General features: G+C 44.5%; 1 protein-coding gene across 1 annotated transcript; it reads left to right on the forward strand.

Annotated features, from left to right (window-relative positions):
• Nucleotides 1-820: 820 nt before the first annotated feature.
• Nucleotides 821-17,360, forward strand: RRAD (RRAD, Ras related glycolysis inhibitor and calcium channel regulator). The gene is made up of 5 exons (XM_040329363.1): nt 821-899; nt 7,610-7,957; nt 11,703-11,776; nt 14,461-14,665; nt 16,574-17,360. The coding sequence occupies exons 2-5, from the start codon at nt 7,612-7,614 to the stop codon at nt 16,849-16,851; spliced, it is 903 nt and encodes a 300-aa protein (XP_040185297.1). The 5' UTR covers nt 821-899; nt 7,610-7,611; the 3' UTR covers nt 16,852-17,360.
• The last annotated feature ends 7,503 nt before the right edge of the window (nt 17,361-24,863 follow it).

Here is a 24,863-nt window from a genome sequence, read left to right on the forward strand (position 1 = left end):
TTCTTCATTTAAAGGGCATCCAATCCTAAACATCAAAACCTTTGCGCTGAAGTAATACACATTAACCGTCAAATACGCGGGGTCAAGTCAAATTTAAATAAAACGCGCCCACAACATCCCCATTTAAATTAGGCGGGCTTACGCCGCCACACATACGTTACGCCGCCGTAACTAAGGGCGCAAGTTGTTTCTGAATACAGAACTTGCGCCCAAATTTACGGCGGCGTAACGTATCTGAGATACGTTACGCCGGGCGGATAGATACACCATTGTATCTGAATCCAGCCGACTGTTTCGTTTGCACTGTCTGTTTCACACTGGGAGAGATTTCCCTTGACTTCCTGTCCTGGAGGCACAACAGGAAATGAGGATATCTCTACAAAGTGTGGAAAATACACTTATAGGTAGGTGTCCCCACTGGAACATTTCCCCTCACTTCCTGGTCTGGTGACAACAATTTTGGATTCCCCATCACTTTTTTTTCTTAGCAATATTAGGACAAACAGAGAGGATGCTGCCATTGTAGGTTTACAGATAAAAGCTCAGCACACCCAGTGACACCCCTGAAGGGGTTAAGTGGTGCAGTGTTGTCTGGGCACAGCCATTCCTGTCCATTCAGAATATTCTGGAAGGGTGGCACATGTGGATGGCAGAGCTCAGTCCTATGGCACCAGATGGGGGTGTCTGAGTAAGCAGAGGGCTGTGTGACATCACACCTGGACTGATATGGAAGTGGGGGAGGATCCTGGGCTCCCATATGCTGGGCTCCCTGTGACGTCAGCCCCTCCAGGCATACATAAGACTCCAGCCTGCAGCAGGATCCGCACTCAGCCTATCACAGGGACATTACTGCATAGGACTTCTCCCTGGGATTATACCCGACACTCTGCCAGCCACAAGTAAGTGGGCGTTCTGTGCTCCATGGTGCCCCTTCCTCCCATCATCCCTCCAAACTTGGCAGCGGTTCTCATTCTGCACGGCTCCTAATTAGTTTTGCAGGAGAGACCTTTAACTATGTCGCCAACATAGACCGCAGCGCTGTACAAGAATGTATTCAGCTGGACATTGCATGCGGAACCTGAGGACCCCGGGGGGGCCGGATCATGTATGGGGGTCCCCATAGATTACCAATGTATAGCGTGCTTGTCTTTTATTACTTTGTGGAGCACTTTAAGAGATTGTCGTTCAATGTATGTATTCCGTATATTCATACAATGTAACGTCTGATGTCATACAATGTATGTATTCCGGTATATTCATACAATGTAACGTCTGATGTCATACAATGTATGTATTCCGGTATAGTCATACAATGTAACGTCTGATGTCATACAATGTATGTATTCCGGTATAGTCATACAATGTATGTATTCCGGTATAGTCATACAATGTATGTATTCCGGTATAGTCATACAATGTATGTATTCCGGTATAGTCATACAATGTATGTATTCCGTATATTCATACAATGTAACGTCTGATGTCATACAATGTATGTATTCCGGTATAGTCATACAATGTAACGTCTGATGTCATACAATGTATGTATTCCGGTATAGTCATACAATGTATGTATTCCGGTATAGTCATACAATGTAACGTCTGATGTCATACAATGTATGTATTCCGGTATAGTCATACAATGTATGTATTCCGTATATTCATACAATGTAACGTCTGATGTCATACAATGTATGTATTCCGGTATAGTCATACAATGTAACGTCTGATGTCATACAATGTATGTATTCCGGTATAGTCATACAATGTAACGTCTGATGTCATACAATGTATGTATTCTGGTAGAGTCATACAATGTAACGTCTGATGTCATACAATGTATGTATTCCGGTATATTCGTACAATGTAACGTCTGACGGTCATACAATGTATGTATTCCGGTATATTCATACAATGTAACGTCTGATGTCATACAATGTATGTATTCCGGTATAGTCATACAATGTATCGTCTCACGGTCATACAATGTATGTATTCCAGTATAATCATACAATGTTCTGATGGTCATACAATGTATGTATTCCGGTATAGTCATACAATGTAACGTCTGATGTCATACAATGTATGTATTCCGTATATTCATACAATGTATCATCTGCCGGTCATACAATGTGTGTATTCCGGTATATTCATACAATGTATCGTCTGATCATTCAGTATAGTATTCAGTGTATGTACAATCCTTTATTACAATGCATTCATACAATGTATCATCTAAAGTCCATAAAGTATCGTTTGATGGCGCTACAATACAATGTATCCTTCAATGTATGTAGAGTATCCGTATTGCCTGACAGTGATATAATATACCATTCTATGAATGTACAATGTGCTCATGTCATTATATTCATACAATGTATCAAGTATTGTCTGCACATGGTTGTGATTGCACTGACACAATCTATCATTTCATGTATGTGCCATTCATTCATTACGGTATATTATTGCCACAATGTATCATCTGTATTGATGAGTGTGATGGTGACACATTGCACATATAATCCGGGTTGCAATGCAATTAGTTGAATCATTAGACTGCAATAAATGATTGTATATCCACCATGCCTTGCACTGATCTATAGGAACCCCAGGACACGGGGGAATACGTCAGTGTATGGGCAGCCTGCCAATTCAACGCCATCACATGATTCCACAAAGTCCAGTGTTGGCATTTTAAGGCATTGAATGAAATGAAATGCTTAATAATCATTTTTTATTTCACTATAAACTCATCATCTATGGAAGGGGGTCTCCTACAAAACCGCCCCCCCCCTCCCGAATACACCCTCCATGTGTCTACTGTACAGAAATATTTTATATGAGGTCAGTTGTCCGACTTTCATAGACTTCTTGTGCGATACTTATGTAGAAAAAGTAAAGGAAGGTATTAAAAATATGTTTTGAACTGATGGAGCAGCATGGAAAGGGTTACACGATTTCCCAATCTGAGTTGTGGAAAGCCAACCGCCATCCGAGAGATGGAATTCCCAGCACAGGGCTTGCTTAGACTTGTAGTTCCCCAGCAATGGAAGAGGTGGTGGACCGCCATCCAGGAGATGGAATTCCCAGCACAGGGCTTGCTTAGACTTGTAGTTCCCCAGCAATGGAAGAGGTGGTGGACCGCCATCCAGGAGACGGAATTCCCAGCACAGGGCTTGCTTAGACTTGTAGTTCCCCAGCAATGGAAGAGGTGGCGGACCACCATCCAGGAGATGGAATTCCCAGCACAGGGCTTGCTTAGACTTGTAGTTCCCCAGCAATGGAAGAGGTGGCGGACCACCACCCAGGAGATGGAATTCCCAGCACAGGGCTTGCTTAGACTTGTAGTTCCCCAGCAATGAAAGAGGTGGTGGACCACCATCCAGGAGATGGAATTCCCAGCACAAGGCTTGCTTAGACTTGTAGTTCCCCAGCAATGGAAGAGGTGGCGGACCACCATGCAGGAGATGGAATTCCCAGCACAGGGCTTGCTTAGACTTGTAGTTCCCCAGCAATGGAAGAGGTGGCGGACCACCATCCAGGAGATGGAATTCCCAGCACAGGGCTTGCTTAGACTTGTAGTTCCCCAGCAATGGAAGAGGTGGCGGACCACCATCCAGGAGATGGAATTCCCAGCACAGGGCTTGCTTAGACTTGTAGTTCCCCAGCAATGGAAGAGGTGGCTGACCGCCATCCAGGAGATGGAATTCCCAGCACAGGGCTTGCTTAGACTTGTAGTTCCCCAGCAATGGAAGAGGTGGCTGACCGCCATCCAGGAGATGGAATTCCCAGCACAGGGCTTGCTTAGACTTGTAGTTCCCCAGCAATGGAAGAGGTGGCGGACCACCATCCAGGAGATGGAATTCCCAGCACAGGGCTTGCTTAGACTTGTAGTTCCCCAGCAATGGAAGAGGTGGCGGACCACCATCCAGGAGATGGAATTCCCAGCACAGGGCTTGCTTAGACTTGTAGTTCCCCAGCAATGGAAGAGGTGGTGGACCACCATCCAGGAGATGGAATTCCCAGCACAGGGCTTGCTTAGACTTGTAGTTCCCCAGCAATGGAAGAGGTGGCGGACCACCATCCAGGAGATGGAATTCCCAGCACAGGGCTTGCTTAGACTTGTAGTTCCCCAGCAATAGAAGAGGTGGCGGACCACCATCCAGGAGATGGAATTCCCAGCACAGGGCTTGCTTAGACTTGTAGTTCCCCAGCAATAGAAGAGGTGGCGGACCACCATCCAGGAGATGGAATTCCCAGCACAGGGCTTGCTTAGACTTGTAGTTCCCCAGCAATAGAAGAGGTGGCGGACCACCATCCAGGAGATGGAATTCCCAGCACAGGGCTTGCTTAGACTTGTAGTTCCCCAGCAATGGAAGAGGTGGCGGACCACCATCCAGGAGATGGAATTCCCAGCACAGGGCTTGCTTAGACTTGTAGTTCCCCAGCAATGGAAGAGGTGGCGGACCACCATCCAGGAGATGGAATTCCCAGCACAGGGCTTGCTTAGACTTGTAGTTCCCCAGCAATGGAAGAGGTGGCGGACCACCATCCAGGAGATGGAATTCCCAGCACAGGGCTTGCTTAGACTTGTAGTTCCCCAGCAATGGAAGAGGTGGCTGACCACCATCCAGGAGATGGAATTCCCAGCACAGGGCTTGCTTAGACTTGTAGTTCCCCAGCAATGGAAGAGGTGGCGGATCGTCATCCAGGAGATGGAATTCCCAGCACAGGGCTTACTTAGACTTGTAGTTCCCCAGCAATGGAAGAGGTGGCGGACCACCATCCAGGAGATGGAATTCCCAGCACAGGGCTTGCTTAGACTTGTAGTTCCCCAGCAATGGAAGAGGTGGTGGAGCGCTCCATGTGTCTGATCGCTGTAAACCAAAGCAATGAATTGTGTTCTTTTATCGTTGGTCTGTTGCTCTTTCTATTGGTGAATGTTTCTATGCCTGATGGCTGAGACTTGTAGTTCAACACTGACTGCTTAATGTCTATGGCTTGTGGCCCTTTAAATGCCACAGAGGCTGTAAGGTGAAGGTGGACATAATGGAAGGGGAGGCGGGGGGCAGACATAGCAAGAAAAGTTCCATGAAATAATGGCCCAGATTCAGAGAGCAATTGCGCCTGTGTAACCATAGTTACGCAGCGCAATTGCTGACTTGCTCCGGCGTAGCGAATGCTCCTGATTCAGGAACATCGTAACGCCGACTGCAGCCTAAAATCTGCGTGGCATAAGGATCTTATGCCACGCATATCTTAGGCTGCATTCTAGCGATGACCGCTAGGGGGCGCTCCCATTGTGCTCAGTGTATAGTATGCAAATTGCATACTAACACCGATTCACAATGTTGCGCGGGCCCTGCGTACGCAAGTTACGGCGTTTCCGTACGGCGTCTTTAGCGTAAGGCTGCCCCTTCTAATAGTAGGGGCAGCCAATGCTAAAGTATACCCGCCGTTCCCGCGTCGTGAAATTTGAATTTCACGTCGTTTGCGTACGTGATTCGTGAATGGCGCTGGACGCCATTCACGTTCACTTGGAAGCAAATGACGTCCTTGCGACGGAGCATGCGCTCTACGCTCGGCGTGGGAGCGCGCCTAATTTAAATGATTCCCGCCCCCTACAGGATCATTTACATTAGGCGCCCTTACGCAGGGCAATTTTAAAGAGCGCACACGCAATTTACGGAGCCCCTGCTCCGTGAATCGCGCGCAGCGCAGTCAATTTGCAGGGGCGCAGGGCAAAAACGCTGCCCTGTGCCTCCGTAAAAAAGGGGCAAATTCTACCTGAATCTGGGCAAATGTATTTATTAAGTTATGAAGATGAGGGGAAGAAAAAGCTGCTGAGACATTCTATGAGGCCATCTCCTCATCGTCATTGTGGTGTCTGTGCCGCATGGTTTGTATTTCACAGGAGAATAATTTAAAGGACTGGGCTCGGATCCCAATGATTCATTCATGAAGGTGAATTCGATCCACGAGAGGACAATGACGGTGCCTCGGAGACGGCTCAGGCAGCAATGAGGCTTCGTGATGAGAACAGACCCGACACATGGCTTTTGTCAGCAGAAAGCCATTCCTCTCGGCTCAGCATGCCGAAATCTCCAACCCCACCAAGTGCCGGCACCGGAATATAAAACAAGATATCGATATCTAAGTACGACAGAAAAAGTCCTTACACACGGTCGGAATATCTGCCGAAAAGCTCCCATCAGACTTTTTCCATCGGAAATTCCGACCGTGTGTGCGCGGCATTAGGAGGCTTTCCCAGGAGTGATGGCCAAAGGTTTGTTTTTCTCTGATTACGGCTAGTCCACTGTGACAGGAGTCACTTTGGGTGGGGGGGGGGGGGTTTGAGGAACTCAGCTTAGAGAACTCTGGAAACTCTGTGTCCAGCTTCTCCGACCCCTCTTATGTGCCACTCTATACTGTGTTGCGGCTGGTGACTGGGTGGGCTAAAGAGTCTTGTATAGTGCTAGTTCTGGACAGAGGAAGCACTGACGGCGGACATAGTTCGGTTTGAGGACGAGGGTTCGTCACATCCACACTAATAGCCGGATTCAGGTAGAGCGGCGCTTCTTTGTATCGGCGTAGCGCAGGTCATTTACGCTACGCCGCCGCAAGTTAGAGAGGCAAGTGCTGTATTCACAAAGCACTTGCATCCTAAGTTACAGCGGCGTAGCGTAAATGTCCCAGGCGTAAGCGCGCCTAATTCAAATTGGGAAGAGGTGGGCGTGTTTTATGTTAATAAGGCACGTAATTGACGTTTTGATCGCACGGCGCATGCGCCGTCCGTGGACGTATCCCAGTGCGCATGCGTCGGATAGAATGCCTAAGATACGTCGAACACTGCCTACGACGTGAACGTAACTTACGCACAGCCCTATTCGCCAACGACTTACGCAAACGACGTAAAAAGATACTTCCATACTTTGCATGGGCTGCACCACCTAGAGAGCAGCTTTATCTTTACGCCGGCGTATATCTTGCGTAAATGGCGTAACTAATTGCGACGGGCGTACGTACGTTCGTGAATCGGCGTATCTTGCTCATTTGCATATTCGACGCGGAAAGCAACGGAAGCGCCACCTATCGGCCAGCCTAAATATGCACCCTAAGATACGACGGCGTAGGAGACTTACGCCGCTCGTATCTTAGCCTAATTTAAGCGTATCTGGTTTCCAGAATACGCTTAAATTTACGACGGCGCAGATTCAGAGTTACGACGGCGTATCTACTGATACGCCGGCGTAAACCTCTCTGAATTTGGCTATAAATTTATTATGAAATTTTGTATCAGTTTCGGGAGTTTTAATAGGTCTCCCTCAATCAGGGCTTCAATTATCTTCAATTATTTGTAGCCCTGATAAAGGGGGACCATTTGAACTCCTGAAACATGTTGGCTTTCTGTGATACAAGATTCTCATTAAAAGTAAATTTCATATTATATGGTATGGAGCTTTCCTCAGCACCTCTAGTTATGTCTCTGGCAGATGATGTTAAAATTGTTGCAATGTCTTGTGATGCAATGTTCACTCTTCCAAATTTCAAATCCTTTTCCCTATTTGTGGGTCTCCAGGAATTAACGTCAGTTATGTTCCTCTTTCAGCAATGACCCTGAACCGCAGCGACCGGATCAAAAGCCTGGAGAAGAGACGGGGCAGCATGCCACTCGCCATGCACCAGCAGCTCCACCGGAGGAGCATGCCAGCTGACGACAAGGAGCTCCGAGGAAAATCTCCTGCCGGGGAGCTCTCCAAACTAGTCCGCTACCCCTCCTACAACCCGGCCGACGAGCAACGTGAGAGCTGGGCCTCCGACTCTGTCATATCCTCGGGAAGTGACTCCGAAGACCACCTCTTCAAGGTCATCATGCTCGGAGAGCATGGAGTGGGCAAGTCCAGCCTGGCCAGGATCTTCGGGGGTGTGGAGGATCTTCAGGATGTAGAAGAAGCAGGTGAGGTCACACTACGCAGAACTGCATGCTTAAAGGTGACTAGAGATCAGCAAAACTGAGGCCTCGTACACACGACCGAGTTTCTCGGCAAAAACCAGCAAGAAACTTGCTGGGGTTTTTTTTTTTTGCCGAGGAAACCGGTCGTGTGTACACTTTTCGATGAGGAAACTGTCGAGGATCTCGTCGAGCCAAAATAAGAACATGTTCTCTATTTCCTTGACGGGAGTGGAGAAATTTGGCTCGCCGAGATCCTCGACAGCCTAACAAGGAACTCGACGAGCAAAACTATGTGTTTCGCCCGTCGAGGTTCTCGGTCGTGTGTACGAGGCTTGAGAGTTCTCATTTCCCAAAAATGTCAAGAGATTTCAGATTCATTTCTTAATTTTGATAAATTGCGTTGGAGTGGAAGGTGACATCAGGGGGGTTTTTGGTCCATTTCTGGGGTGAAATGGCCTTTAATGGTCAGTGGGCTTTAATTTTCTCCTGAGGGTTACAGAAACTCTTTTCAACCAAACAGTGCACGAATAATCACATAAGGGAAAAGCACAAATAGAAAGACTAGAATGCCACATAAACGAAATTACCCCAAATATACAAAAAACACTCCCACTAAAAAATAAAAGTAGTAATAGTAAAAAAGTAAGGGGGGCAGCCATTTAAAGCAGGTTTTCTTTAGATCATAAGTCTAACGCCTAGTACACATGTCTGGGATTCCCGACGGGAAAAGGCCAGTCGGAAATCCAGAGGAGAACTTTTCCCCCCATACAGACGATCGGTTTTCCGGTCGGCAAAAATCAGATGAGAACTTTTCCCGACCGTGTTTATGCTCCATCAGAGTTTTTCCCCAAAGGAAAATGGCCAAAATGGCTGTTTTCTGCTACACACGGCCAGAAAAAGTCAGTCGGGAATCCCGGCGGGGAAAAAAGAAAGCTGGTTCTCTTTTTTTGGCCGGCGGGTATGGCAGTTTTCCCATCGGAAAAACTGCTAGGGAGCATACACGCGACCGGGATTCCCGGGCCAAAAGCTCTCCTTGCAGTTTTCCAGTCGGAAAACCCAGTCATGTGTACGGGGCATAAGGGGAAAGCCAAACATCCATTTAACACCTTTCATTAAAAAATTTGTTCTCGTCAGAATAACATAAAACACGTTTCGGGTGCACAATGAAGGCCTTCTGAGTTCAGGTATTCCTCAAGGCCCGTACACACGACCGAGTTTTTCGGCAGAATTCAGCCAGAAACTCGATCGGAGCCGTATTCTGCCGAGAAACCTGGTCGTGTGTACACTTTTGGCCGAGGAAGCCGACGAGGAACTCGTCGAGCCAAATAGAGAACATGTTCTCTATTTCCTCGTTAGTCAATGGGGAAACTTGGCTCGCCGAGATCCTCGGCGGCTTCACAAGGAACTCGACGAGCAAAACGATGTGTTTTGCCCGTCGAGTTCCTCGGACGTGTGTACGGGGCCTCAGGTGAAAAATCACTAGGAAGACATCATAATTATGTAAAATAATATAATGATATTATGACTTGGTGATTGTCCATCTTAGGAGTCTCCAACCACTTGCTACACCTGTCCTGAAGAAGTTTGCTTGGCCCTCGAAACATGTCGGATTTTTTGTGTTATCCTACTGGGAATTAGGTTTATCATGAAATGGCTTTTGTATAATAGCTGTGACAGACTGGCGTTGATTTACGTAAACTGGAGAGTGCATAATCTGGCTCAGCTCTGCAGAGAAACCAATCAGCTTCCAGGAAGTTAGAAGCTGATTGGCCACCATCAGGGCCGTTTGAAGTAATTTGGTGGCCCCAAGCAAAATGGACATGGATGCCCCCAAACCCCTCCCCGCACGCACGCACACAAACCCCCCCATGTTCTTTTTACTCCCCCCGGGCCCCCCCCTTCCTACCAGGGTCCGTACCGTGCGACAGGAGATTCAGTTTCCTGTTCCCGGCCGGACTGAAAGGAAGTGAGCACTCAGTGTGCACCTCCTGTCAGTCCGGCCGGGAACAGGAAACGGAATCTCCTGTACTGCGCGGTACCCGGCCGGAGTCCAGACTGACAGGAGGAAGGAAGAGGAGCTCAGCCACGCTACAGAGAAGGGGAAGTGACGGCTTGAGGCAACAGTGCTGCAGGCTCTCTATAGAGCGCTTAGGCGGCTGCAGCATATAGGAAGCGCGGCAAGGGCCCTGCTTGGGGCCCCAGGCCAGCTTGGGGCCCCAAGCAATTGCTTGGTTTGCCTGCCTTGTAGCGATGGGCCTGGCCACCATGCACAGCTGCACCAGATTTTGCATCCTCCATTTTTAGTAAATCATCCCCATAGTGCCTGTCCTGAAAAGTGCCTTTTAAGGTGAACCTGTCCCAGGTGATCTTAGACTGAAATCATTTAGAAACACAGATAATAGTATAAAGGTAAATAGCTCCAGCCGGGTATAAAATGAGTGACACGGCTGTCATATCTGAAGATATGGCCACCTTCTCCATGACTAACACATCTAATGCTATGGGCACCACAGACAGTTCATCTTTCAGGCACCTTTACCTGTTTACATTACATATGGGGAATAAACGTGGGAGCTCAGTTATTATCAGAGATGAGTCAGAGCTCAATATAGACTGGAATCAGGTCACTCATCTGCTGTCTGACCTGATTCCGGTCTATATTGAGCTCTGACTCATCTCTGATAACTGAGCTCCCTCGTTTATTCCCCATATGTAATGTAAACAGGTAGGTGCCTGAAAGATGAACTGTCTGTGGTGCCCATAGCATAAGATGTGAAAATTAGTGTTGCTCACGAATATTCGTATTGCGAATATTCGGCTCGAATATGGCATATTCGAGTATTCGCGATATATTTCGAATTTCGCGGTGAATATTCGCTATTCCGAATATTCAAATTTTTTCAATTTTATTTTTAGAACAGATCACATCCTAGAGATCTCCATCAACGTCTAAAAGCATTGCTGGTATGATTAGAGACCTTGGGCCGAGTAGCTGAAGCGATCATTTTATCTTGCCGAAAAATCGCAATGCGATTATTCGTCAATCGGAATATCGCGCGATTATTTTCTCCGCCCTTCTTTTGCATCAGAGCCAATCAGAGTGCTCCTACCGCAGTTGTCGAAATTCCGCAATAAATATCGCATTCGCATTTTGCGAAATTTCCATAAAATATCACGAATATTCTGAGCCAATCAGAGGGCTCCTACCGCAGTTGTCGAAATTCCGCAATAAATATCGCATTCGCATTTTGCGAAACTTCGATAAAATATCACGACTATTCTGAGCCAATCAGAGGGCTCCTACCGCAGTTGTCGAAATTCCGCAATAAATATCGCATTCGCATTTTGCGAAATTTCGATAAAATATCACGAATATTCTGAGCCAATCAGAGTGCTCCTACCGCAGTTGTCGAAATTTCGCAATTATTTTCGCATTCGCAATAGCGAAATTTCGCAAACATTTCATTTCGATAAAATATCACGAATATTCGAATTTAGCGAATATTTCTCGAATATTCGGCTATATATTCGTGATATATCGCGAAATCGAATATGGCGTATTCTGCTCAACACTAGTGAAAATAGAAGAAGGTCCCTTCATAAGAACACATCTCCCTAGCTGACCGCCCGGCGCACCCCTTATGTCCGTATTAATCGGCAAAACCAACTTTGTAACATTGTCACAATTCTTCTCTGATAAAATTAAATACATTTTGTTAAAAATGTTATATATATATATTTTTTTTAGGAAACACATATGACAGATCGATAATGGTGGATGGGGAGGAAGCCAGCCTACTGGTCTTCGATATTTGGGAGCAGGTACTTTATTATCATTATTCACTTTATTTCATTTGTTACCAATTGAAAAATTATTAATATTTATTTATTTATTTTATGGATTTTATGGATTCTATAGTTTTCTGCAGTCTTTAGTTTATGAGGCTGAAGTGAGATTTATTCTGTATAGCTAATGTTTATTTTATTTTTTTATTTTTTTAACATTACATTTTTTATTTAGTTATCAGAACATAAAATAACAAATAAAGACAAATAAAAACAAATAAATAAAAGTATAACAGAATTCACACCATTACAGTTACATAGTATAGCGAATGCATTTTTGATGAATACATTGGGGCAGATCCACAAAAGAATTGCGCCGGCGTATCTGTTGATACGCCAAGTAATTTTAAAGTTCCCGCGTCGTATCTTTGTTTTGTATCTACAAAACAAGATACGACGGCATCTGGGATCGATCCGACAGTACGCCGTCGGATCTTAGGTGCATTTTTCCGCCGGCCGCTAGGTGGCGTTTCCGTCGAATTCCGCGTCGAGTATGTAAATTAGCTAGTTACGGCGATCCACGAACGTACGTCCGGCCGGCGCATTTTTACGCCGCCGTAACTTACGGCGCGAATTCGAAAAGAAAAAAATAAGTAACGGCGGCGTAGTGTATCTTAGATACGCTGCGCCCGGCGGAGAGATGCGCAGAGGTATGTGGATCTGCCCCAATATATATATAATACACACTCTAATCAATAAATGTAAACAAACATTTTAAAATGTATTAAAACATGGATTGTGTCAGTAGGGCAGTGAATGGTGTCAGTAGCACTGAGAATCTGTGCCGCACAGGGTGATCAGTGTGTGCCCAGGCACACCCGGCACACCCTGTACGCACACCTATGCTCACAACACTGGAGGAGATATGTTTTTTCTCTGCTGTAGTTCATTAACACTTCCAGGAGAGGCAGCAGACTGATAAGATCATCCCTCTATCACTCTGCCTTCTGCTCCAATCACATAAGCACTCAAGTACGATCAGGGCCGTCTTTAATGTTGATTGGACCCTGGGCAAAAAAAATCTTGGGGCCCCTCCCCCATGCAATTTTGCTCTCCACCTGCTCTGAGACATACAGCTAGACTTAAAATAAGTTTACTGTATCAGATAAGGCAGTGATTGCGATTGGTTGCCAGAGGTTACAGCATATCATTACCCCTTACTGACTGGTTGCTAGAGGTTACAGCACACATTACGGCTCACTGATTAGTTGCTAGAGGATACAGAACATGATTTCTTCTTGTTGATTGATTGCTAGAGATTACTGTACAGTAATACTGCTCACTGGTTGCTAAAGGTTACAGCACACATTACGGCTCACTGATTAGTTGCTAGAGGATACAGCACATGATTTCTTCTTGTTGATTGGTTGCTAGAGATTACTGTACAGTAATACTGCTCACTGGTTGCTAGAGGTTACAGCACATTATCTCTTCACTGCAGGGGGGGCATGATATACATATGAATGCCACCGCCCTCAGCTATTTACATATGAATGCTCCCATTATTTACATATGAATGCTCCCATTATTTACATATGAATGCTCCCATTATTTACATATGAATTACAGTTATTTGTACACAACAATAGGGCAGAGCTGGGCAGTATTCGTAGCAGCACTTCACACTGAGATATCAGGACACAACACAGGACTAAAACTTCAAAGGAATTTAAACTGGGATAGTTGGCAAGGATGAGGCAGCTGCTTTGGGCCCCACAACAATGACAGGGCCCAGGGCAGCTTCCCCTTTTGCCCTCCCTTAAAGACGGCCCTGAGTACGACTCCTTGTGCGGCTTCTTCCTACCCAGTCTGACCTCTGCTGTACAGATCAAATTCAGGTACTGAAACGGTTTTAATAAAATAATTGCAATAAATGATATAATAATAAATACATTTGGAGTTCAGCTTTTCTATGGTTGGTCTCCCTGAGACTTTTAAAGCCTTATGGATGTTATCCTTTCTACACCTTTAAAGCGGAGTTCCGGCCACAATTTCACTTTTTAAATATAAATACCCCTGTAATACACAAGCTTAATGTATTCTAGTAAAGTTAGTCTGTAAACTAAGGTCCGTTTTGTTAGGTTGTTACAGCATTTAGACACTTTATAAAATAGAAATTGACTGGGGCCATCTTAAGTGTGGGCATCATGAAGCCAGACTGTATGACTTCCTGGATTTCAGCCTTGCAGATCTCGCACATGCTCAGTGCTGCACAAGCAGTGTCAGATCAGGTTTCAGCACCTGTGCTGTCCAAGTCACATGATTCTTTGAGACTGGGGAGTGCACAGACTCCTGGAAAGTTACACCCACTACATTCCCAGGAGTCTGTGCGGTGTAGGTTAGGAAGCTTAAGCACCTAGGTGCAGGAAGTGGGAAGATTAACTATTCTGCCTAGCAACAACACTTTGAAGGCATCTAAAAAAAAAAAATATTTCGTAAAGGACTACCGGTAATGACATTTTTTTTAAACTACTGATGTAATGTTATATTTATGGGTGGAACTCCACTTATTAAGAAGGATGAATGAATGATCTTTATTTATAGGCTGTTATGATAGAATTATTCACATATATGTGATATTAGAATCAATAACATGCAGTACATGTGATACATCCGGTATGTGATCTGTAATTGATCAACTCATGTCTTTATTTCTCCAGGATGACAATCACTGGCTCCACAACCAATGTATGAAGATGGGGGACGCCTATGTCATAGTGTACTCCGTGACCGACAAAACCAGCTTCGAAAAAGCCTCCGAACTCCGAATCCAACTGCGACGAGCTCGCCAGTCCGAGGACATCCCGATTATCCTGGTTGGCAATAAAAGTGACCTCGTCAGATCGCGGGAAGTGTCTGTGGATGGTGAGCGGGATTTCATTATTTTATCCTTTTATAGGAGGAATTGCCAAAAAGTGAACATCCGACACATTTTAGGGGCTTTCTGAACCCCTTTCATAAGGGCTAAAATATCGAATGTAGAACTTATATCAGTACGGCTAAAATAATAAAATATTGCTTAAATCAAGAATATATGTAAAATAATGAAGATCTAGCTTATGCTATATTTACATTCTTCAATAAAATGATAAAAGTAAAAAAAAGATAAAGTTTCAGGAATCTAAATTAAAACATAACATTTTTTTTTAGATCTAGTTATAAGTTATATTAAAATTTATATATAGAACCTATAAAATAAATAAATAAATAAATATATATATATATATATATATAGATACATAAATATATATAAAACTATATTTTGTGTAGGAAACACTTTATTAGAAATAAAAACGTCTAGTATAAAAGACATCTATTTAAAACTGTTATTAAAAATACATTTAATTAAAAAAAATGTGTGTACACACATATATATATATATATATATATATATATATATATATATATATATATATAAAATGTTTATCCCGCTTTGCTGTATATAATCCTAAAGGCACACCTGCCCCACCCTGTGCGCACACCTATGCATGTGAGGTTAGTTTAGCGATCTCCCCCGTTGAACTGTTGTATTCTGCCAAGGGGGGGGCGACTAATAAAAATAATAATAATATTAACAATATTGATTACAAAAAATAATAATAATAAGCGATACAAGAATCTAAAATGTATAAAAAATAATAATAAAAAATTAAGGCCTGATGCACATTCGATACTCCTAGGCGGCTCTGCTCCAGGCAGCGGCGCTTTGACAGAAAAAACACTTGACGCATGTTGCGCGTTTCAGCTAGTCAAGCGTTTGGGCATTAATTCATTCATTGGCTAGAATAATAACGCGCATTTAGACACATTAAGCGTTTTTTTCTGCCAAAATGCTGCTGCTCCTAGACGCAATGACAGAGGGTTTTGATTTCTGCAGATGCACGGGGCGTTTAGAAGCAGAAAAAAAAAAAAAAAGTACGGATGCCCCCAAGAACAGAGTTAAAGCGGATGTCCGCTGAAAAAAAAATATTAAAAGCCAGCAGCTACAAATACTGCAGCTGCTGACTTTTAATATTAGGACACTTACCTGTCCTGGAGTCCAGCGCCGTCCGCAGCAGAGGACGAGCAATGGCTCGTCACTCTGCTGCCCCACCCCCGCCATCCTCCGTGAGGGAACCAGGAAGTGAAGCGCTCCGGCTTCACTGCCCGGTTCCCTATGGCGCATGCGCGAGTCACGCTACGCCTGCCGATTGGCTCCCGCTGTGTACTGGGAGCCGAGTGTTCCCAGAACACAACGGGGGACGGGAGGTGACGTCATGCCCGCAGTCTGCCCGAGACTGTGTGGCCCGGAAGTGGGTGCAAATACCTGTCTAAAGACAGGTATCTGCACCCCCTCCCCCCTGAAAGGTGTCAAATGTGACACCGGAGGGGGGAGGGTTCCGATCAGCGGGAGTTCCACTTTAGAGTGGAGCTCCGCTTTAATATCCTCCAGTGTGCATAAAGCCTAAATAAAAAAATATATATATATTATTAATAATAATAATAATAATAATAATAATAATATTAATAAATAATAAAGTAATCTATATAAATATATAAAATTAGTTTTAAAAAGCTCCCCCAGGGGTTTTATTGCTAATAATTCTCTTTCTCCAGCAATAAAAACATGACAAGGGCTCCAACCCACCCAACACAAAATAAATCTGTCTTTGGTAATATAACTGAATGGAATTTACTGTCTAGGATAAGGAATTCAGAATATTTGAGGTATCAATATGTTTTAAATGATCCATTTGATTACATTGAGTAACGTTTTTCCTCCTCCTCTCGTAGAGGGCCGGGCCTGCGCTGTCGTGTTCGACTGCAAATTCATCGAGACCTCGGCCTCCCTGCACCACAACGTCAAGGACCTGTTCGAGGGCATCGTGCGCCAAATCAGACTGCGCAAGGACAGCAAGGAGGACAACGCCCGGCGAATGGCGAGCAGCAAGAGGCGGGAGAGCATAGGCAAGAAAGCCAAGAGGTTCCTCGGGAAGATTGTGGCCAAAAACAACAAGAAAATGGCTTTCAAACAGAAGTCCAAATCCTGCCACGACCTGTCCGTGCTCTGAGCGCCCCCCCCTCCCCCAATACTGGACTTGATCTTCTGTGACCAGGAGACGTAGAAGGCGATAGACTAACCCAAATTAGAACTCAGATACTTGTTTCTAATTTATGCCTTAATAAGAAAAGACTTGACAACGTTGCATTACGAGTTCTGTGGCGGTCGGACGATTGCGCCCACGAGCAACTTTGTGCCTCCTGACATGCTCTGTGTCTGACCGGTTGCTTTGGGCTCGGAGGAAGACGCCATTATCTACGTTTGTTTTAAAACTTGAACATTTTTGTACGCAGGTCCGTACAGACTTTTTTTTTTTCCTTTTCTCTTTTTTATTTTTATTTTTCGGTTTCTTACAGTGAGCCATCACAGGAATCACGTGGGCGCCGACGCCTCGGGACGGACATGTAGGCGACTGTAATTTATGAACTGTATTGCACTTCCATTGATTGTTTTCAGACGGTTTTACTATTTGTTTACAGGCAGATTTTGTAATAAACTATTTACTGTAATTAAAAAAAACATTTTTTTTTATTAGTGATGCATTGAGAGATGAGAGCTGTGAAAAAGTGGAGAGTGCAACTCATGAATGAGCCAATACATGGGATGAGAGAGTTCAGGTTGGAGGAGAAATTAATTACAGGTGCAAAAATTGATTACAAATTTATCCAAAGTTACGAATTATCCAAAATAACGAATGTCGAAATAACGAATGCCGCATCTAGCAACAGAGCAAATTAATAATAAATACTAATAATAATAAAAAGTTTTTATTATTATTATTGTTATTTATTATTATTAATTCATTCCGTTCCAATTGCCAGATGCAGATTTCGTTATTTCGGATAATTCGTAACTTTGGATAAATTCGTATTTTATAACAGCCAAATTTGAAAGGAAATTCCAATCTATAATACCTATAATTTTTTTTTTTACAGTAAAGTATAATACCTATAATTTAATCGTTAGTAATAGTTAAGTTATTATTAGTTAGTTATTATTTTAGATTTTTGAATTTACGAATTCACAAATGTTTACAAATTTAGAAACTGAAAACAGGTTTATTATAATTTAAAAACATCAAAATTAAACACTATATTGCCAAAAATGTGGACACCTGACCACCCCAAATCTGTACACCCCAAAACTTTGGCCAGTAATATGAAGTCAGTTCCTTTTTGTGGCTCTAACATTCAGGGGTCTAACATTCTTAAGGATATTTTCTCTTCTGAACGAATGTTCCTTAATTGTGGGCAATAGAAAAATACCACCATATGGCCACTAGATGAAGATGAGGAGCATAGGAAAAACATAGGGCCAGATTCAGATAGAATTGTGTAAGTTTTGGCGGGCGTAGCATATCTCAGATACACTACGCCGCCGTAACTTAGAGCGGCAGGTCCCGTATTCAGAAAGAAGTTGCGCCCTAAGTTACGGGCGGCGAAGTGTAACTGGTCCGGCGTAAGCCCGCCTAATTCAAAGTAGGCATGTAGTGGGCGTGTTGTATGCTAATGACTCGTGACCCTGCGTAACTGACGCTCCTAACGAACGGTGCATGCGCCATCCGTGAAAGCATCCCAGTGCGCATACTCCAAATTACGCCGCAAATAGTCAATGCTTTAGATTTGAACGTAACTTACGCCCTATTCGTGTACAACTTACGCAAACGATGTAAGCGACGCAAAATTCGACGCTGTCCTGACATCCATACTTAACATTGGCTACTCCTCATATAGCAGGGGTAACTTTACGCCGAAAAAAGCCTTACGTAAACGACGTAAATCAATGCGCCGGGCGCACGTACATTTCTGAATCGGCGTATCTAGCTCATTTGCATATTCTACGCAGAAATCAACGGAAGCGCCACCTAGCAGCCAGCGTAAATATGCATCCCAAGATACGACGGCGTAGGAGACTTACGCCGCTCGTATCTAGGCAACAGTGAGGCGTATCTGATTCTATGAATCAGGCGCAGAGATGTGACGCCTCACAGTCAGAGTTACGACGGCGTATCTGGAGATACGCCGTCGTAACTCCTTTTTGAATCTGGCCCATACTGTATATCTGTCACAAGAGATACCATGTAATAATTATTAGACAGGAGCAATTTGTTTCTTTCTGAATGAGTTTTTTAACGAATTTTGTCAAATTCGTTAATTCGGAATTATCAGAAATATCTGAATAAATGAAAACCCGTTTAATGAACTTTTCCGAATATTCGTAAATTCGAATATTCGAAAAATTGTAAATTTGAAAAAATGTGTAAATTCGTAAAAATTCAAAAATCCTAAAACCTGAAATAATAAGTAAATAATAATAACTCAACTATTACTAACTATTAAATTATAGGTAGCAAAATTTCCTTACAAATTTGGCTGTTAGTGAACGTAACGTTTCCAAATTCACACATTTTTGAATATATGAATTGCTATCATAATGAATGACCCAAAATCTAAAAAAAACATGAATGAAACAAAAAGATTTTTTTTGACAGTGCACATGTCTGATAATTGTAGAGGATAAGTTTGTAGGGCAGTGTACAGGTTACATTGGAGTACAGAGAACATTAGTTTGTAGGGCAGTGCACAGAGACCATAAGTTTGTAGGGCAGTGTACAGAGGCCATAAGTTTGTAGGGCAATGTAGAGACCATGAGTTTGTAGGGCAATGTACAGAGACCATGAGTTTGTAGGGCAATGTACAGAGAACATGAGTTTGTAGGGCAGTGTACAGAGACCATTAGTTTGTAGGGCAGTGTACAGAGACCATTAGTTTGTAGGGCAGTGTACAGAGACCATTAGTTTGTAGGGCAGTGTACAGAGACCATGAGTTTTTAGGGCAGTGTACAGAGACCATAAGTTTGTAGGGCAGTGTACAGAGACCATTAGTTTGTAGGGCAGTGTACAGAGACCATAAGTTTGTAGGGCAGTGTACAGAGACCATAAGTTTGTAGGGCAGTGTACAGAGACCATTAGTTTGTAGGGCAGTGTACAGAGACCATTAGTTTGTAGGGCAATGTACAGAGACCATTAGTTTGTAGGGCAATGTACAGAGGCCATACGTTTGTAGGGCAATGTACAGAGGCCATAGATTTGTAGGGCAGTGTACAGACACCATTAGTTTGTAGGGCAATGTACAGAGACCATTAGTTTGTAGGGCAGTGTACAGAGACCATAAGTTTGTAGGGCAATGTACAGAGACCATTAGTTTGTAGGGCAGTGTACAGAGACCATTAGTTTGTAGGGCAATGTACAGAGACCATTAGTTTGTAGGGCAATGTACAGAGGCCATACGTTTGTAGGGCAATGTACAGAGGCCATAGATTTGTAGGGCAGTGTACAGACACCATTAGTTTGTAGGGCAATGTACAGAGACCATTAGTTTGTAGGGCAATGTACAGAGGCCATAGGTTGGAAGGGCAATGTACAGAGACCATTAGTTTGTAGGGCAATGTACAGAGACCATTAGTTTGTAGGGCAATGTACAGAGGCCATAGGTTGGAAGGGCAATGTACAGAGCCCAAAAGTTTAAAGGGAAGTACAGAGACCATTAGTTTGTAGGGCAGTGTACAGAGGCCATTCGTTTAAAGGGCAGTGTCTAGTTGGTTATCAGGGCATGGTATAGGGGGATAGCAGGGAGGAGCACAGGGAGCAGCAGGGCAGGGTCCCACCACATAGCTGAGATTGGATTCCCTCACAGACACAGATCTGCACATTGTGTAGCTGGCTACTGTAGCTGCCATTCTGATCTGGAAATTTCACAGGTCAGAACTGCAACATAGCAGCCAGCTACACACTGTGCAGATTGAGGCTGTATCTCTAAGGAAATCTGATCTCAGCTATGCGATGTGTGGAGAGGAGGAGAGATGTTGAGAGCCATGTATTCAGTACGGGAAGTGCCGGGACAAGATGATCCAATGCCGAGAGTGAGATGGCAAACAACATCAACAACATTTATCAGCACACTCACCCCCTAAGCATTATTTCCCCATTCAAGCCTAAATTCTCCCCAATCAAAGATGCAAAAAATACCCCTCCTCCCAGTTCAAATCCCCCTCCAAGCACAGCTCTTTGCCGCTCAATCCTGCCTCCCAGCTCAATTCCCTCTATTCTCCCTCCTAGCACTAATCTGCCCCATCCAAAATTATCACCCATCCTTGTTCCCATCCTAGTACAAATTACCCCTCTTAATACAAACTTTCTCCAAATCCCCCCTCCTAACATAAATCCCCCCAGTCCCCCCTTCTAGCATAAATTCCCCCCCAAATCCTTCCTTCTAGCTCAACCCCCTCCAAAGTACCCTTCCCAGCAAACATACTCCCTACCAAAGCCCCCTCTTAACACAAATCATCTACCCCCAAAATCCCCCTCCTTGCACAAATCCCCCCATCTCCCCTCCTAGCACAAATCTTCCCCCCCCCCCAAACCCTCCAAGCAAAAATTCTCCCCCCTTCTAGCACAGATCCTCTCCCCCCAAGTTTCCCCCCAACCTCAGTATTGTACACTTAAAAAATGTGCGATTCCTTGCTGAGCCCTATAATATGGCACTTCCTGCTCTTGTCATGGTTTCAGGGTCTTTTAAACATTTAGTTAGCAGCACACATGGTCGTTCCTACTGTGCTGGTAAAAATGGGGCCCAGTGCCAATGTTATAAATAGGAAAGTGATCATATGGCAGAAGAGGTGGTGGTGCTCCTCACAGGGCCGGGAAAAGCGTAAAAAAACTGTCAACATTTTTGTAAATTGGCAAAAAACAGTGACTATTTTCACTTCAGCTAAACACAGTGAACATTGATATTTTGTCCGAAGCAGCTTTAGAAACAGAGATAAACAGGTTCGAACAATGATGAATACTGACTGTTAAAAGCGTTGCCATATCTGTTTTTCCCACTATCATTTTTATCTAATGTTACAGTCCAGACTGACCAGGTGACCCCTTTAAGAGTTTCTCCCATTCCACTCGGCTGCAAGACACGTCCTTTTTATCCCTACATCCTATCCTAGAAGCGTCTTCTTGGATCTCATCTTGTCCATTGCAGGTTTGCTCTTCCTCCTGAACTTTCTTGGGGGGTACACATGAGTAGCCCACTTAAGCCAAAGTCACCTTCATAAATAGAGCCTTATTGTGAGATTTTGTGCTGTTATCTGCACGCTTTCTTCATCAATTATTTCCAGAGTTACAGATTAACGTGCTGCATTCCTTAATTTATCCATTAAAAAGAAACCAGGCTAGAATTTAAAGAACACTAAGCTCTATATATATATAAGTACACATCGTTACCACATTAGAAAATCTGCAGCACCCTCGGGCAACACCAAACTTACTGCGTATGATGTCTACAAGCTTTAGTTTTTCACCCAAACATGTAAGGATTGGAAGCTTCCAGTGGTCATTCCTCCCCTCACCTCCTGTGAGCAACCCTTCTCCTGGGGTCACCCCTCCTCTTCCCATGATCACCTCTCCACTCTCTGTGGCCACCCCATGTGACCAATGGTAACCCCCCCATCCTCCCATGATCACTGCTTCCAGGGGAGGGCTGGCAGGGGGGGCAGGGTGGAAATCTCCCCCTGGGCTGGTGACACTATGCACAGCCACCGGCTGCCACTACCAAATGCTGTTTTTGCAGAGCAGGAATAGACCTGCTGGAGCTCTGTTAACACAGGTCACTGCCGCTGCTCACCTCCCGCTGTGCAGCCGTGCCTGTGTCAGCTCCGAGGTAGATGGCTGCAGAGCTGAGCTATGTCTCGTCTCACACATAGCTCAGCCTCAGCGCACACCAGCGCTGACATCCCCTTCTCTCTCTGCACAGACACGAGGACTCTGATGTAAGGGGAGGCTCTGTGCGAACTCTGATGTAAGGGGGGCTCTGTGCAGACTCTGATGTAAGGGGGCTCTGTGCGGACTCTGATGTAAGCGGAGGCTCTGTGTGGACTCTGATGTAAGGGGGGCCTCTGTGTGGACTCTGATGTAAGGGGAGGCTCTGTGCGGACTCTTGTGATTATGAAAAATCTTAGACTGTTTTCCTCGATCCATCACTTTTCCACGCTCTATGGGCCACTTGACTGGACTTGCCCCCCAGGCCTAAGGCTTCCAGCCCTCCCCTGACTGCTTCTCATCCTGTGGTCACCTTCCCTTCTGCGATGGTCACCTCTTCTTCTCCCATTCTCCTTCAATCATTTGTGACCACCCTTCATTCCTCTTCCATTAGTCACCTCTCCTCCTCCCAAGGTTACTCATCCTCTGCCTATGGCCACCCCTTCTTCACCCATGGTCACTGCTCATCCTTCCATGGTCACCCCTCCTCATTCTGTGGTCACCCTAACTCCACCTGTGGACACATCATCTCCTCCTCTGGTCACCTTTCTCCTACTCAACATGTAGCTGAACAGATTTGAATTTAGAAAAAATAAAAAAAAAGCTCAAACAAGCCTCCCACAAAGCAATAGCAGCTTTCCATTTCACCCACATTCAACTGGTTAGTCAATCAGTTACACAAGGCACTCAGTTCTAGGTATACAGCAAAGAGAACTGTGAGTACACGGTACAATTTTCCATCAATGAGAATGCAATGCATAGCCTGGGCAGAGGCAGAAGCAATCAGGGCCTGGATGGGTGGCAATGGCAAGCAGGGCATGAGTCAGGGACATAATAGAACACACAATTCCAGTACTAAGTGAAAGCAATCTGTAATTGACTAATGCATTCTGCATTGACTATAATTGTGCTAAAGTCACAGAGTCCTCTCAGTTTACATTGATCTGGGTTCTTAGTAATCCCCTAATTACTAACCTTAACTCTAACCATGATTCCAAACCTTAATCAGATCATCAATTCTAACCATGACCCTAACCCTCTACCTAATTACCTATTTACTCTGTATAGCCATGACTCTAGTCCTCTATCTAATTACTAAGCAAAACCATGACTCTAGCCCTCTATCTAATAATAATGACTCACTACTAAGCATAACCATGACTCTAACCCTCTACCTAATCACTAAAGCTTAAACCCTAATCATGAGCCTAAAGCCCCGTACACACGAACTGAATTTCCGATGGAAAAAGTCAGACAGACTTTTTCCATCAGAAATTTCGACCGTGTGTATGCCCCATCTGATTATTTCCATCGGAAATTCCGAGGAATCCCGTCGAAGTTTAGATAGAGAACATGTTCTCTTTTACTCCGATGGAATTCCGTCAGAATTCCGATGTGATTTTGGTCGGACAAAGGTCCGACCGTGTGTACGGGGCTTAAGTCTGAACCTCAACCTAATAACCAACCCTACCCCATGACCCTAACACTAAACCTAATTAATAAATACTAACCTTTAATTAAGTCCCTGACCCCAAATCGAATAACCAACCCTACCCAGTAACCATGACCCATAACCACTAAATTAATCACTAAACTGTAAACCCCAAGTATGACTCCAAGGCCCCGTACACACGAGAGGATCGATCCGCTGAAATTTTTCCGCGGACCGGTTTCAGCGGATAGATCCGCTGGTGTGTACGATCCAGCGAATATTTATCCGCAGATATTTTTCCGGGCGATGGATTTCCAGCGGATCAAAATTTCTTAACATGCTAAGAAATCGATCCGCTGGAATCCAGTCCAGCGGATTGATCCGATGGTCTGTACAGACTCACCGGATCAATCCGTCCGAATCCATCCCTCGCATGCGTCGCAATGATTCGACGCATGCGTGGAAGTCCTTATATTACAGTGTCGCGCACGTCGCTGCGTCATCATCGCGGCGACGGCGCGACACGTCACCGCGGAGGGAATTCCGCTGGGATTTTGATCTCATGGTTAGTACAACCAGGAGATCAAAATCCGACAGAGGATTTATCCGCGGAAACGGACCTCCGGACCGTTTCCGCGGATCGATCCTCTCGTGTGTACTAGGCATAACTCTAAACCTATTAACCAATCCAGCCCCTAACCATGACTCTAACCCTGAACCTAACTTCTAAATCTAACCCTTAACTATAACTTAATTTCCCAAGCTAGTAACCAAACCTAGC

The sequence above is a fragment of the Rana temporaria genome, chromosome 11, assembly GCF_905171775.1.
Source record: "Rana temporaria chromosome 11, aRanTem1.1, whole genome shotgun sequence".
Taxonomy (NCBI): Eukaryota; Metazoa; Chordata; class Amphibia; order Anura; family Ranidae; genus Rana; species Rana temporaria.